Source organism: Cricetulus griseus, chromosome 6, assembly GCF_003668045.3.
Source record: "Cricetulus griseus strain 17A/GY chromosome 6, alternate assembly CriGri-PICRH-1.0, whole genome shotgun sequence".
Taxonomy (NCBI): Eukaryota; Metazoa; Chordata; class Mammalia; order Rodentia; family Cricetidae; genus Cricetulus; species Cricetulus griseus.
Genome location: NC_048599.1, coordinates 75,872,932 through 75,890,280, shown reverse-complemented (window position 1 = coordinate 75,890,280; position 17,349 = coordinate 75,872,932). Strand labels below are relative to the sequence as shown.

At 45.2% G+C, this 17,349-nt stretch overlaps 1 protein-coding gene across 2 annotated transcripts in view; it reads right to left on the bottom strand.

Moving 5' to 3' along the window:
* Prr5l (proline rich 5 like) overlaps window positions 1-17,349 on the bottom strand; it is a 77,964-nt gene that overhangs the window by 25,492 nt on the left and 35,123 nt on the right. For both annotated transcript variants that reach the window (XM_027422399.2, XM_035446326.1), the window contains exons 4-5: window positions 14,013-14,061; window positions 1,956-2,013 (exon numbers count right to left, since the gene is read on the bottom strand). In XM_027422399.2, coding sequence (XP_027278200.1) covers window positions 1,956-2,013; window positions 14,013-14,061 — 107 coding nt within the window. The remainder of the gene's footprint in view (window positions 1-1,955; window positions 2,014-14,012; window positions 14,062-17,349) is intronic.

Genomic DNA, 17,349 nt, shown 5'->3' with positions numbered 1-17,349 from the left:
GAGCTGGTTTTATCCAATTCCAGTTGTAATAGCTGTACTAACTTCCCAGAAGACTGACATACAAGCAGCATGGCCAGGGACAAATGCTTCTTGTCCCTCCCTTGACTGGAGAGCAACCTTCCACATCTGTATACAAACCTGACTCCAGATACAAAGAACTACTAACTTCCTGATCAAAACAAGTCACGGCTGGTGGATGAATGGATGCAGAAAATGTTACCTAGCTATATACTGGAGTGTATGACTTCAAGAACACATGGTGTCTTCTGACATGTCACTTACAAAAACAAAACTATTGTATGATCCCTCTTAGTCAAAACTCTGGAAGCCAGGAGTGAATGGCAGTTATGAAAACATGAGTGCTCAGTGGTATGGAGTTTCCAGTTTCAAGGTGAAGAATTGTGTGTGTGTGTAGGTGCCCAAGGAGGCCAGAAGAGGGAGGCAGATCTCCTGGAGCAGGAGTTACAGCCACAAGTAAGTGCCTGACATGGGTGCTAGGAACTGAACCTAGGTCCTCTGCTAGAGCAGCAAGCATCCTTACCCCATGAACCATCTCTCCAGACCCCATTTCAAAGAATTTATAGTCCTGGTTTTGTTGCAGGATATTCATACACTGTGTGAAGATGTATTGCTGTGACTGGTTTAATAAAAAGCTGATTGGCCAATAGCTAGACAGGGGAGGTTAGGTGGGACTTCCAGGCAGAGAGAAGAACTTGGGATGGGATTTCACTAAATAGACAGACATGGGGGAGTCAGACCTGCAGAATGAAGGAGAGATAAAAAGCCACATGGCACAGTATAAATTAATAGAAACAAGTTAATCTAAGTTATAAAAGTGGAACAAGCTTAAGCTATAGGCCAAGCTTTCATAATTAATAGTAAGTCTTTGTTTCATTATTTGAGGGCTGGTGGTCCGAAGAAAGTCTGATAAGGAAGTCCAACTACATGGTTTAGTGGGTATTTATAGACTTAGGGAAACAAAAAATCACAGCCTAAATGTAATCCAGAGGGAAAAAAATGTAGCATAGCATAGACCAAGCATAGTGTTGCATGCCTATGATCCAGAAATAGAGATGGAGACAGGAGAATCACAAAGTTCTAGGTCATCTTCTGCTATGTAGGAAATCCGAGGCCAACCTGGGATATAAGGATGGAGAGAGAGAGAGAGAGAGAGAGAGAGAGAGAGAGAGAGAGAGGGAGAGGGAGAGGGAGAGGGAGAGGGAGAGGGAGAGAGAGGAGAGGGAGAGGGGGAGAGGAGAGAGGGAGAGAGGGAGAGGAGAGGGAGAGGGAGAGGGAGAGAGAGAGAGAGGGAGAGAGGAGAGGGAGAGACGGATGGACGGAGAGAAACTTGGCAAAAGTCACTGGAGAATTTAGGAATGAGCTAGGCTGGGTCCCTAGAAGCCCTCAGTGGGATTGAATGGGTGATCAATCCTTTCCTCTGAGACTACCTTTTCTCCAGTAGTCAGTTTCTTTCCATCCAGGCAATTGGGTTCTAAAACCACAGACAGACCAGGAAATTTCACTTCAGCTGTCAGACCACATCCCATTGAGTGAGAGCTTCCTTGTCCTAATGTCCCCAAATGAGGAGCCACTTATGTCTACTGTGATTCCAAGAAACATATTGCAACAGTGAATGGGGACGAGCCTGGAGCATACTAGAACGACCAACAGCATCTATGGTAAAGCAACTGCCTGTATCCCTTCAAAGGAAACCACCTGGTCACACCCATGGAAACCCCTTACCCAGGTCTCCGATAAGTCACCCCATCGCAGTGCATTTTTGCAATGACAGTCTGGGTTGCACAGAGAGGGGCAGCTGGTTCAAACCACTGAATGCAGCAAGAAGCAGGGGTGACTCACTCTCTGGGAGTCTGCTGCTTTTGGACAGGAGCATCTCAGCTGTGCAAACATCAGAGGCTGAGTCACAGCCCCATGCACCAGGGCCTTATACTTGCCTTCACACTGCTTGATCTTCTCCTCCACAAAGGACAGTCCTTTTGCAAGAAGCTGGTTCTGCCAAAAGAGAACAAAGAGCACAAGAGCTAGGAGACTCTGAGGGGGAGTGACCAGCCTTCCTCGGATTCCAACTAACAGCACTGACTTTCCAAGCCTGTTGTGCCAGTCAGGCCTTTAAATTTAAGAAGCCCTTTGTCCTCCTGGAAGGGCAAGACCTCAGAGGAAGACAGTGAGACATCAAACAGCCAAAGGGCAGTAAGCCAAAAGCCAAATGCAGTCTCCAGCCAACCTCTCAAACTAAGAGATACAGAAGGGGCACAGCCCAATTCACTGTTGAGCCCAATGTCCTTGAGACCTGTGATGACTTAAACCCACATGCAGAGCCTAGACAGATGGGAAATTAAACAGAGATAGATGTATTTTTCATCTTAAGAATAAGTTCAAAGGCAGGTGCTGTGGTGTATGTCTTTAATCCCAGAACTTGAGAGGCAGAAGCAGGTAGATCTCTGTGAGTTCAAGACTAGCCTGGTCTACATAATGAGTTTCAGGACAGCCAGGGGTACAAAAAAGGTTCCCACCTCAAGTTAATTAATTAATTAATTAGAGGAACTGGGAAGGTGGCTCAGTGGCTCTGCTTCACCAAAGGACCCAGGTTTAATTAAATCCCCGTACCCATATCATGTGGCTCACAATTGCCTGTAACTCTAGCTCTAGTGGGCTCCAACCCCTCTGGCCTTTGTGAGTATCTGCTCTCATTGTGCACATACTACATACTACACACACACACACACACACACACACACACACACACTTTTAAAAAATCAAAAAGAATAAATTTGGGGTTTCTCACACTGAACACACTAGAAAGAGCTCATCTGCAAACTCAGGGAGCTGTGAATATGTGTCCATCAACAACAGGCTGAGCATGGAAGAACTGCACAGAGAGTCAGGCTAATTTTCTTCAGTCATAGCCAGCATGTACCAGAGAATGTGAATCCTTCATCACACTTCAGCTCCGTCAGTGGGAGCTCTCCTCACTTACCAATGGCTGCAGGCCCACAGGAGACAAAACTGCCCTTCCTCGTTCCAGAAGTTATGCTCTTTCCCTCTGCTCTGTGTCCCAAACACAGAGAACTACCCCTGTGTGAGCCACAGAAACTCTGAGATCACTGATGTTCTGGTACCTCTCCAGGCCTCCCTCATTAGGTTATCAAAGACTTGTGCCCCATCCTGGAGAAGGCAGAGAGCAATGGTGGTATACAAACAATAAAACCCATTACTCTCCTCACACTGCCCTTTGTAACACCCCCAAGTTCCTAAAACAGTTATCTTGGTTAGAGTTTCTCCTGCTGTAATAAAACCAAACGACCAAAACAACTTGAGAAGGAAAATGTTTATTTGGCTTACATATCCTGAGTCACAGTCTATTGACGGAATTCAAGGCAGGAACTCAAACAGGGCAGGATCCTAGAGGCAGGAGCTGATGCAGAGGCTATGGAGGGGTACTACTTACTGGCTTGCTCCTCAGGGCTTGCTCAGCCTGCTTAGAACTAAGGACCACCAGCCCAGAGAAAGCACCACCTACAATGTGTTGGGCCCTCCATCACCAATCACTAATTAAGAAAATGTCCTATATAGTATATAGTATATAGTATATAGTATATAGTATATAGTATATAGTATATAGTACAATAGCTTGCCTATAGTCCAATTTTACGAAGGCCCGTTTTCTCAGTCGAAGTTCCCAGCTCTCAAATGACTCTAGCCTGTATCAAGCTGACACAAAAACTAGTCAGCACAACAATGATGATGGCAGTGTATGTGGTTGAGGGAGAAGACTGTGGGTCCCATGTAGGTTTAGGTCCTGCTTAGCTACTTGATGTATCTATTTAGTTTGTTAGTCAGTTAGTTACAGATAAGAGTCTCACAATGTAGCCCAGGCTTGTCTCAAACTTGTAACCTTCCTTCCTTTGCCTCCTGACTGCTGGGCTAACAGGTATGTGCTCTAGCCCCTGCCAGCTTTCACTAGTTTTCTTCTTTTTTCCCCCACTAACTGTATTATTTTATCATTTTAAATTGATTTTAGTATACCCTAATTTTAAAACATTTACGTTTATTATTTGTAATTATGTGTCTGTGTCTGTCTGTGTGGGAGTGTGAACACATGAGTATAGTTCTCACAAAGACCAAAGGCATCTAATCCCTTGGAGCTGGAGTTACAGGCAGCTGTGAGTCAACCACTGTGGGTGGTGGGAACTGAACTCGGGTTCTCTGTAGGAGCAGCACGCACTCTTAACTGATGGGCCATCTCTCCAGCCCCATATTTAAAAATTTTAAAGGACACATAAAATAGTTCTGTATTTGATACCTTTAAATGAAGGTGTGTAATATGCAGTGATGAGCTCACAGTAACTGGCATATCACAGATATTTAGCATTTCTTTGTGTTGGGAACATTAAAAATCCCCATTATCATGATATGACTGGCATATCATTAAATTGTTACAAAAGCTAATGACTATAGACACATACCGTTGTACATCCTTAGTAATTAGTGATGGAGGTGGCAACAGCCTAACATGTTCCCAGGAGTGAGAAGTAAAGAAAGTCAGTGATGAACAGGATGCACTGGGAGGTTCTGGGGGAGTCCATGTGTGCACGCATGGATCTGTGTGTGGTGCACTTGCCTCCCTTCTCCACTTATTTTTTTATTATTATTTTTTTGAGACACAGTCTCTCAATGAACCTAAAGATCACTATTTGCTACAAGAACATTTAGCCAACAAGCCCCCAGCATCCTCCTGCCTCTGCCTTTCCCACACTGGGATTATAAGCACACACAATCAGGCCTGGCTTTTTCATGGGTGTTAGGGAACCGAACTCAGGTCCTCATGCTTGCACAACAAACACATTACCCACTGAGCCATCTCTCCAACTTCTGTACCAAGCAAGACAGTTTATCAAAAGCACTATCACATTTCTGTGACAGATACACACATCCAGAGTCTAAAATCCCACCGAGACTCAGCAATAACTCAATTTTAAAATGTAATTGGCCACTGTTTAATTCCAAGATGGCAGATGGAACCTCAAATCACAGTTCAAATAACACCATACTGGAGTGTATCAATTTTGATGGAACGGAAAAAAAAAAAAAAAACTGCTCATCACAAAACAATCACACCTTTAAATGAAGGTGTGTAATATGTAGTGGTGAGCTCACAGTAACTGGCATATCGAAGATATTTAGCATTTCTTTGTGTTGGGAACATTAAAAATCCCCATTATCATGATACGGGGGACAAAACAATATGGACTGGACAAGCAATTATAACAGAGCCCCAACCTGTTCTCCAGCTCTGGTCCAACAAATTGCATCCTGCCTCTGGGTCAGAAATCAAGAACGCAGCCTGAAGTCAGCTGGTTTAACTTCCTGGCAGCCAAGATGGATTGAAAGATTAGTCAGATGAGGGAAAGAAAGGACAGTCACTCCACCTGAGCACAAATTCCAGTGTGATCTTAGAGTATCTGTCCTAGTCTTTCCTCTGAGTCAGTCCAGGTTCGTAGAACGTCACCTTTGCACTGTTCAAGATTCCTGATGTCAACACTGGTACCCCAGCTTTCCCCCAGAACAAATCTGAGCGTTCCCTTTAATCACATTTCCAAGGCACATACATATTAAAGTGCAACCAAGACTTTCCAGGAGGGATTCACATCATCTTGTTCCAGCTCTATAATTATCTACACTAAGGGAAACAGCAGCAAACTAGGATGCTAAAGGAAATTAAAAAACAAAAATCACTCCAGGTTATAACATGAGTTTATAAATCCTTCCAGCATTAGGAACATATGTCAGTAGGTAAGAGGTACTTGCTGGGCAAGCAGGGGGACCTAAGTTCAAATCCCCTGAACTCATGTGCCAGGAGTGTGGCAGTAAGTACACATAACCCCAGGGCTACAGGGAGTTGGGGCAGGAAGATCTCCCTGAAGTTTGCAGTCTGCCAGCTTGCTCCAGTTTTAGTGAGAGATTTAGCCACAAAGCATTAATGTGGAGAGTGAGAGACAGATATCGGACATCTTCTGTCTTCTACATGCACACAAGCACATGAACATACACATCCACGAATACTCAGATATAAAACACACACACATACATACACACACACACACACACACACACACACACACACACACACACACGTGTGCAAACAAAAACTAAACATATCCATTAGGCTTTTAGACCCTTGAGGATAAGGACCACTTCTAACTTTAGTACTCCACTCCCAGCACGAGGCGGGGTGCAGCTGGCACTTGGCAAATCTTTGTTGAACTTAACTGCCTATTTTGGTGACAAGAATTATTTTGTATTTTTAAGGAGTCAAGATAAGAAGTAGAATGTTTTGGAGGGGCTGAGGGAGGTGGCATAGGGTCCCTAAATCTGTCACCATTTTCTTCATTTGGTAAAAATTCCTTTGCCCAGATCAGAAGGAAAAAATTCCAACAGATGGTCCAGAGACTCCTTCCTGGCCCTTAGTCTTCTCCCTTTGTGGAGACATTGGAAGGAAAAATGTGTGTTTCCAAGGAAAGGGAGTTATTTCTGGCTTGGGGGGAAATGACAGAAAACATTCTTTCTAAAGCTCTCATGATACACAGCACGGAAATTCTGTAGCTTGGATCAAAACAAACAAAAGCATGGGGTCTGAAGGAGCCGTTCAGGTCATCTACTGCCTCTCCCTGCTCGGAGCCTGCGGTTGCCATAGTCTGCTCACACAGAGATTTGCTGATATTTAAGAGGTTCCATTTTCCCAGAAGCTAAAGCCCCTTGAAAAGCATGCCACAAATGCTTTGATCTACAGTAACTGAAGTTAGTTAGGTTAGAGTTTCCTTCCCCAGATTCCAACCCACAGGAATGCAGCTCAGATTCCACTAGGAATCCTTCGTTCAGTGCCCGGCTGAATCCTGCAGGATTCTCCGGGGCAGCCAACCATGCAGCTTCCCTTCTCTGGAGCACTGCTGCCTTGATCTCCCTCTCTCATTCACACTCCATGCCAACTTGACCACAGCCATATTCTCTGCTCAGCCGCCAGGACTGCTCCTGTCCCCACGCCCCTCCCAGGACCCCAGTGATCAAGACTTCCCTCCAGTGAATCTGCAATCACACATCTCCACTACTGTGGATGCTGTATCCCTTAGGGCCTAGCATCTGAAGGGGGCTGCAGCAGGAATTCAGTGCTCTGCAGTTGCCATCTCTAAGCCGCGTGCGTGTGTGTGTGTGTGTGTGTGTGTGTGTGTGTGTGTGTGTGTGTGTGTGTGTGTTGTGAGGTATGGTGGGACACTGTAGCACAAAAGCACAGGGAGTTTGTAGGCCTTCTTCATGCCCCAGTGTCTGGACCACACCCACACTTCCCCACCCTGACCCCACCCTGCTGTCACCCTACCCCTAGGGCTGTCATGAGTTGGGTGTTAGTGGAGTAGATCTAGGTCTAGGCATGGTGCATGCAGGTCAGCGTTGGATACATGCCTACTAGTTCTTGAACAGAAACATGGTGGTGACAGCCATCTCCACCCGGGTCTGGCACTGCTGTGACACACTTGCTAGGTGAGCCTTGTTGTCCCCCACTCCCTGACCTGCTGTGATCTATGTGTCACAGTGTTGAGATTTCAAAGACCTCTTTGGGGCTACCTGACTTCTGTATGTAGCAGTGGCAGACCCATGAGAACGCAGTACAAGTCTGCAATGCATCTCCAGGCACATGTTCATTTAGCACAGGGCTCTGCAGCTTATGAAGCCCACACCACCACCATCCATTTCACCTAAGAAGAAGCCAATTTGGCATGTATGGGACAGTCCTGCTCAAAGTTCTGAGAAGGGGTGGGGGTGGGAGAGAAAGAAAGAAGGAATCGAGGGAGAGAAGGCAGAAAGAGAGGATCGGGAAGGGACTGAGAGAGAAAGGTAACTATTCTATATGATTTTCTAAGCATCTGTTCTTCCTGGACCTCACCTCAAAGAATTTCCACCCCTGACAAAGGGCCTGAATCCAAAAGGTTCTGAGCAGACATTTGCTGCCAAGCAGGGTTGACATAGCTAGAGACCCTACTTTGCTCTCGATGCCCCATGGCTCTCCCAGCCACCTCCCCAGTCAGACAGCTTCAAATCACAAACCACCAGTTCATTAAATAGTAGCCCCTTAGGAAATGACTTGGGACTTGGCAATGGGCCGGTTGTTACTTAACACATCCTTCTGGCATACCATCAGTGAACTTGGCCATGGACAAAACAGCACATTAATGAAGTGGCAGAAGGATCCGGAAATGGAAAGAGCTGACTTTTTTTTCCCTGAAGACACAGAGAAAAGGGCTGCAAACAAACAAACAAACAAAAAAAGAGGCTTGGGAAAAACTCCCACAAGGATGTTTGGAGGAAAGCATCCCAAGCCACCCGCCTCTGCTAGGGAAAATACCAGCTTATCCTGGGCAGCATGGGGCACGGTGGAGGTGCAGAGATGAACAGAGAAGAGGATAGGCTTGTGTGGGGTACAGCCTGTCAGTGTGTATCTCAAGCAAAACACCTCCCAACCCCATCAGAGGAACCCAGGAAAGAGGATAATCAAGAAGGCTGGGGAAAAATAATGCCAACCCCACCTCCCCAGGAAAAAGAACTCCATGCCAAATAGGACCACAGGCGTGTACCACCATTCCTGGCTCCTGGGATGTTAGGCACTAAACACAGTGCCTCATGAATGCTTACCAGGCATTCATGGTACCAACTGAGCTATGTAGCCAGTCTTCATTGTAACTCTCAAGAAAGCCTCCCATATTAAACAAAAACGCAACCGCCTTTACACAGCTGACCATCTTTTACTCATTTTAACACCCCATGTGCAGCACTGACGGCAGCTTACTGTGCCTCCAATCACCTCCCCACTAATCCGGGCTCATTCTAGTCCTTATCTGGTCTATAAAAAATCACTCAATCTCATACATAACAGCTCCTGAAAATATGTTCTCACAGAACAACAGACCTACATGACTTCAAAGGAATCCTGCTCCCACGGAGCTAAGCAGGGTGATAAAGCCCAGAGCCACATCTCCTCTTCGGAGCCCACCTTTCATTTCTTTTCAGTGTTTTGTGCCTTTGCATTCTTTTCCTTCACAATTAAAGATGCAGTAACCCAAATCCAATGAAGCCAATGATCCGTTACCTCAGCATACCTATTGATTTTCATCTTTATCTACGAACTAGTAAGGCCTGGAGTTATCAATTTCAAGACTCATGTTTCCACTTAGTTCCATAAAGTATGAGAAAAGCACAACGAAATATTCAAATAGTTGCACAGAATTCATGTAATTGCTCCGGAGACTGGGGGCAAGAAATCTGCTGAAAGGTAACCCCTGACTGGCAGAGAGACTCCTTGTATGCCCCCCCCCACTTGTACCTCCAAGGTAGAGTGACCCCTGGAGCTTGTAGGCTTCATCATGCTTTGTCCCAAATACCAGTCAAACCTCAATCCTAAGGACCTTCTCACCTAAAAATATAATCCTCACCCAGCCTTCCTGTCAAAGCCCTCTGTGCACTGGCCCCATTTTTAACCCACTGAGTATGCATGGAATTCCCCTTCTGCCCAGATGGCCACCTCACAATCTCTGTTTCCTTTTGGGGAATCTTACTTATTATAGGAGTCTTCTGAGATCAAAGAAGGGAATGGCACCTTTCCCACCCCCATTCAGTGTGAATTTGAAAATCACAAGAGTTATTCTCAACACCCTGTCCTATCCATCCCTTACCAAGTCTCATTTTAGTTTTTCTTTTTTGTTTCTGTATTTTTTTTTTTTCCCAAGACAGGGTTTCTCTGTGTAGCACTGGCTGTCCTGGAACTCACTCTGTAGACCAGGCTGGCCTCCCACCTGCCTGAGGCTCCTGCGTGCTGGGATTAAAGGTGTACACCAACCCTGCCAGGCTAGTCCCATTTTCATAATTATTTTTATTTATATTTATTTATGCTGGTTGAAAACCCTGCCATCCATTCCCATCATCAGTCAATGCTACTGTGTGTGCTGCTGGTGGTAGATTCATGTATATCCTTGCACTGTTTACAATTTTAAACTCCATTCTGCCTAAGACCCCTCAACATGGGTCTCCTCTCTCAGCTACTGCCCACTGTACATTTCCCTAACTCAGTCTTTTCCTGGGGCTCTTCTTGCAATCAGATAAACCAACATATGCATATTACCTATATATTCTTGCAGTAATCAGATGAACCAACGTATGTACATACATGTATGTGCTAACATGCACCATGTGCCTGCACACATGGGTCTGCACACACACATTTCCCTCCTCCCCAACATTAACTCACCCAGAGCCTTTGACTTTACAAGTTTCTTATTGAAGCAAAACTTTAATCCACCAAAAGATAGAAAAAAAAAATGGAACCTTCTGGGCTTGGGGCAAGGTTTTTAGCACATAGTGTAACCCACAGATGCAGAACTGAGAAAGTGAGGTATTCAACACTCTGCCCCCCCCCCCAATTTTAAACCGGAGAGATACCTTACTAGGCAATCCCAAAATGCAGATCACTTTATAATAACCGTTGCACGATAGAGAAGCAATTATCCCTCCAAGCAGTCACTAGGATAGAGTTCTACTTGGAAACCTCAATTTTCCTCCCAGGCACAATTCAAAACAGACAGGAGGGAAGTGGGGAGGGAAGTCAGTACTGGAAATGTCAGAGCTTTCTCTGGCCAGTGCCTCATGGAAATCTATTCAGGCTTCTGCGCATGGAACAGGCTGTCTTCTCTGTGTGCAGACTGGAGATAAGCACCACTTTCCTACCTGCTGCCCCTGCCCTCTCTTCAGGTCATTTTCATTATTCTTCACTCTGGATGTTCTTTCTTTAAAATTGTAAAATGAAAATGTTCACCTGAGCTAGCAAAAGCAGAGCCCCAGACAGGAAGTGCTCTGTCTGTGGCTTGGCAAATGGTGAGCTCTCCCTGGGAAGGGAGGGTCCCAAGAGTGTGTAGACCTCCCTTCCAAATGCAGGTGCCTAGGGATGGCATCTAGGCCTCACACTAAGGAAGATCACAGGGCCCAAGGAGCTTGTTTACATTCTTCTGGGCAACCAAGTTTTGGGACTTTCCTGATTGCCCCAGGCTCTGCTTCTCATAGGTCCCCACCTCCCTCCTAGTCCTTTGTTGGAGCCTCTTCAGGCTTCACCTCTGGAAATGAGACTGTTGCAGAAGCTAAGTTTGCCTCTGTGTGCCTGACCGTCTCCTCTGTGGAGATTCCTCAAGCAGCTTTGGAAGACTCCTTGGCAGCGCCCAACCCAACTTTCCCACTTGAATGGTTCCTGAACCACTTTCACCTTGGGGACCATAGCCAGAGCCACCTGCACCATTGTCCTTGAAGTGTTACTTTTGTTTCTTAAAACTACTTGTCAAAATTGTCATTATGTGTTAAAAGGAACCAGTAGCAGCACCACTCAGCACAAGTGGAAAAACCACTCAGAAATTAACTCAAAGAAAACAAAAAGAATGACATAGAACCTTAGCCAGCCATGCATACCTACCTAAGGATACCAAGTTCAAGGCCAGCTCCCTCTTCCTTAAATAAGAAGACTGCCGAGTCCTGAAGAATACTGCTCAAGACTTTCTCTAGCATGAACACAAGGGCTAAAGGAAAAATTTAAAAGGGAAGAAACACTGTCTAAGCCCAATCTCTATGTTATTTATTGTCATTGTATAGGTCACCAAATGTCACTTCTGGTATGTATAGTAGACAATCTCTCCTGCCCACCCTAAAAATGTAGGCAGAATATCCAATATACACTATACAAAAAAGAGGATACTCAAAGGGTTAAAAACGCCAGGGGAGGGATGGATACCCACAGCTTAAAAAAACAAAACAAACTTAAACCTACATTAGAAGAGTATCCAGGAGAGCTTTCCTCAAGTTTAGCACCCTAAGTAAGGAAAACCCCAGATTCAAAGTTCTGAAAATCTGTCCCCACATCAGACCCCAAGAAAAAGACTCGACATTCAGCAAATAGCTTCTCTGGTTAGGATCCTGATAGGAAATGACATGTGGTTATTAGTTTTGAAGTATCTGGCATCTTTGTAAGCAGTATTAACCACCCCCCAAAACCTCAGGGCTTCCCATATGCACAAGTCCCCACCCAGACACACCCTTCCTACAGGCCTAGGGGTAGCCCTCAATGCCAAAAGACAGCTGACATTTACAACTTGACTGAAACCACACGGACCCTGTCTCATTTGAAATGTCAAGGCAGAAATCAGGCAGGCCCAGCAGGCTTCTTCAGGACTGGGGGAAAAAAACCTCTTCTCAGTAGCCAAGCTTCAAATCAGTCAATAAAGACCACAGGGGGCATAGAGAGGTAGAGGCTGACCTTTGAGTGAAGAGCAACTGAGATGATTCACAGTCGGGACTCATTATCACATTCTGAGTCTTCGGGCTACAACACACACACACACACACACACACACACACACACACACCACAGACACACACACCAAATGCTAAGGTCCAAACAGCTGAGGATGACTCCACTGAACTCCAGGTTTTCATTGGATCTTGGTCTGTCCAGCTTTAGAGTTAGTGTTTCTTGGTGTGTGTGTGTGTGTGTGTGTGTGTGTGTGTGTGTGTGTGTGTGTGTGTACTGTACTGATGTTAAGCTGACTGACACCTGTCATTCTTTTAAAGTGGACATAATAGTTTGACATTTCCTGATACTTCAGTAGAAAAACAAAATGATTTCTGGGTTTTTAGCAACAAAATTCTTTTCAAACAGTTTTAAAACTGTGCTCTACTTGGACATGAAATAATACAAAACAACCTGCCACTAAGATCCTAAGTATTTTCACATTCCTTTCCCGTTTGAATGGATGGTTTGCACTTTAAAATAATAAATAAGAACCCGCATAAATTTAACAAACACCACTACTGTCTTTGTGCTAGCAGTAAGGACTTTGTAGATAACAATTTATTTAGTCCCTACATTAACACTATATGGGTATGTTCTAAGGTTAGGTCATAGTTTTGGAGAAGAGGAAACTGAAACAGAGATACAGCAACTTGTTTATGGGTAACACATTCAGTAAATGGCTGTGTTGGGCCCTGAACCTGGGTAACCTGCCTCAATGGCCCATGATCTTGACTAACATACAAACAAGGAAACTGAGACAGACAGAAATAAAGCAGCTTGCCAAGCCCACTGCTTGTCACCCAGCTGCTCCCAGACACCTTTAGTTAGAGTTAAGGAAGCAGCTTGTGACTATGGCTTAGAAACAGCCCTTTGTAGAGACCCAGGACCTTGAATTTCGTAGCCTCACAACAATGTGTAGACTGTCAAATCCAATCCTGCCTTCAATGGAACAGACTAGGAGGTATAGTGACAAGAAATAATCTGTCTAAAGGGCACAAATACCTAACCCAACTAAATACCACACATGGGACAGGAGAGATTTAAGACAGTGGTGGGACTCAGTGTCCTCTGGTGAAAACTGTCTTCAGTAACAGTAAGTGGATTCTGCCTTTTCCCCCGTGTCCCGGGCTGGGCAGTGCAGCTCTCCTGAGACAATGTGGCATGCAATACACAACCCACAGAATAAGAATCAGACAGGAGACAGAATTGCCTTCTAGAAAGCAGGCCATGCAGATGTTTGCACATGCACACGGACAGCACTCTTCTCGCTTCTGTTTTATCCTGCAAACTCTTTTTCTCATAGAAAAGTAAGTGCTATGCATTCTTCTATAATTAATCTGTTAATTAATAAACATTGCAAAGCTCTGAGGCACAGTTCCTCAGATGGTAAGGACAGATAGAACCCAAATGAGCAATAATTTTAACAATATAAATGAGCCTGGAGACTGACTGCAAGGGATCTGATCTCCACTAACATCGGTGACCAAGCTGGCCCAGCAGCCCCCTGTAGTCCTGCAGCACGTGTAACTATAGGCATTAAATGAACATCCAAATGTGCAGTACAGACACCCCTGTTGGTATGTCAAGTATGATGGGGGCTGGGCCCCTCCGAGCTTACCTGGAAATAGTCTGTAATGAATGATCCAAGCTCACTCTTCAGCAGCCGCCTGGGGAGACAGAAACACATAAACGTAGTCAGGCAGCTGTGGTGAGAATACAGCTCTTGAAGGCCAGTTCCAAAGGAAGATGACAAAGGGCTCATCATTGGTGACCATGTGCTTACCAGTAGCACAGGGGTGGAATCTAGGCCTAAGGAGGGAAGTATTCTTTCCTAGGTCCTGGTAGGGCCCCCACCCCTGGTGCTACTGCAGTGATAATATTTACAAACATTTTATAGTCTAAAACACACTTTCCATACACTCTCCATCTAAAGATTTTAAGTGTATGCAGGATGGTATAATTGTTACAACTACTGTAGATAGACAGTATGTTAGTAAATTCACAAGGTGATGTCAAAGCATCTTCAGTACTAAAAATTATAAATAGAGATTTGGACACCAGACTTCTTCCCCCCATGACAAATAATGAGCCCATCCCTACCAATCCATCTTGAATTTGATCCAGACAAGGTGAGAAAAAGCTAAAAACAAGAAAAACTGGCTCCTAGAATTCGATAAGTTCTCTAGGGAACAAAGTCTCCCTGTCTTCAATGTTCTCATGTCCCTCCCACCTGCTACGGTTATTAAGGAACAAATACTCAAATTTCTGACAATCTTGCTGGGTATGAACTTCCCTCCAAACATGCTCACACATGCCACTGAAGAACAAACAGGCAGTGACAGCAGCAATATGTCATTATGTGCATAAAACAGGAACAAGAATTTGGGGACAGAACAAGAAACACTGATGTCTGAAATTTCCGGAAAAGCTTGGGAAGCTGCACCACGTGGAGAATTCCACCCTTTTCCCACAGCAGAACACATCGTAGGTAGTAGATGAAGCATTTGGAGCTACGAGCCACACCAGCAATACACCCCTGGGGTTCTCCAAGGTGTGGACAAGTCTGATGAGAGATGGAAACTTACCAAAAGCTACTGAGCTGGAGCTAAAGAGACGGCTCAGCTGCTCTTGTAGGGGATCCAGGTTCAGTTTCCAGCACTCACATGGAGGCTCACCAGTCTGTTATTTTGTACCCTTTTTTACAGGTGCTGCAAGGGAGGTTCAGGAGGGGACTCTTTCTCTAAGAACACAGTGAGGATTGGAACAGAGCACCTGCCTAGGTCACGTGGCCACAGAAGAAAGTCTCCCAGATTATACAATACATAACCATCTGTAACTCCAGCTCCAGATGATCCTGTGCCCTTTGGTCTCCATGGGTACTAGGCACACATGTGGTGCACATATATACATACAGGAAAACATTCCTACCCATAAAATAAAAATGAATGCACTTAAAAATAAAAGCCATTGGGCTGAGAATGCACCTTGGGAGAGAAAACAGAGCAGAGCAGCTGGCACCACAGGCATGGAAGTTTCAAAGCAGAATGAGGCAAGGGGTCTGCTTCCAACCAAGAAGCTAAAATGCCAGCTCACAGTCTTTGTAGCCACTGGCAAGTCCCAAGACCATGGGTGAAGAAAAGTTTATGGAAAAGTAGAAGAGCCAGGTGCTATCAGCTAGCCCATGTCTCAGGGACCATCAAATGACACCTTGACCTCAGGCTTGTGAGCCCTTCCCCGACCCATGTTGGAATTCTGACTGACTTTAACTTGCATGAGTCTGTGCAGGCATTCACAGCTGTTGTGAATTCTTGATTTTTGGACACATGAAACACTTTCAAAATAATGCAGAAAAACACAAAGATGTGCATGTCTTCCTCTCCTTCTCCAGGGAAGAAATTGGAGAACACTGAAGCTGTAACCGGAAATTAAGACGGGTAAGACAACATTTTAGCAAACTGTAGTCCCTGAAGTTAGAGGGACTCAGGGTCCTACAGACGTACCACATTACTGTCCTAAAATTAGGTGTCCCGTGGCACCAGGTGCATGTCTATGTATATTCCTATCTGTGCAGAAAGATATTCTAGAAGACTACTCAATGAGATACTGTTATAACATCTGCCTTTGAAAAGGAGGAAATGGGAACTAGGCTGTTGGGGACCAGTAAAGATTCTCTACCTTTTACCTTTTTATAAAGTGCACCCGTGTGTGTGTGTGTGTGTGTGTGTGTGTGTGTGTGTGTGTGTGTGCGCGTGCGCGCACGCGCGTGCCTATGTGTGTTTATGTGTGATCATGCATGTGGTGACCAGAGATCAACCTCAGGTGTTCCTCAGGAGCCAACCATCTTGTTTTTTGAGTCAAGGTCTTTCACAGGGATCCATGGTTCAATGACTCAACTAGGCTAGCTGACCAGCAGCCTCAGGGATCCTCCTGGCTCTGCCTTCTCAGTCCAGTGATTACAAATGCACACATACCACCATGGCCAGCAATTCACATGGGCACTGGGGACCAAACTCTGCTCACCTGCTTATACAGCAACACTTTACCACTGAGTCATCTCTCCAGCCCCAACTATAACATTTTTGAATTGAATGAAGATAATCTTGTTCAAAACAGCTTTTTAAAAAGATTCTAAAATTAGCAGTCACCTCCACCCAAGCTTACTGAGGATGGTGTGAAACCCAGGAAAGGACTGTGTGAGTAAGCTCCAAGCAAGGGCGCAATATCAGGAAGCAGACAGGCATAGTGGTGATACAATCCTGGAAGTCCTATGAACCTGCCCTTCCAGCCTCTTGAGAATCACTGATCTAAGGGGGCACAGAGGAGGAGGTAAAGAAAGGGGGCCAGGGCCGGGCATTGGTGGCCCACGCCTTTAATCCCAGCACTCGGAGGCAGAGGCAGGTGGATCTCTGTGAGTTTGAGACCAGCCTGGTCTACAAGAGCTAGTTCCAGGACACAAGCTCCAAAGCCACAGAGAAACCCTGTCTCGAAAAACCAAAAAAAAAAAAAAAGAAAGAAAGAAAGAAAGAAAGAAAGAAAGAAAGAAAGGGGGCCAGGGACAGAGGACTGGAGAGCAGTGCTAGCTGGTCAACCTGTGGATAGACCACAGAAGTCAGGTTACACAGCTGCCTCAACACTGTCTTCTATTTGTCCTTGTCTCACAAGGAAAGGGCACCTCTAAAAACTACTGTGTGTCAGCCAAACTGAGAGTTAGAAGTTCTTTCACACTCCCACCTCATTCTACAACCATCATGGCCATAAAAATATTTGAAAGAGCTAGATGATGGTGGCTCACGCCTTTAATCCCAGCACTCAGGAGGCAGAGGCAGGTGGATCTCTGAGTTCAAGATCAGTTTGGTCTACAAAGGGAGTTCCAGTACAGCCAGGACTACATTACACACAGAAAAAACCTGTCTTGAAAAACAAAAAAAAAAAAACTGAAAGAGATACTTGTACCA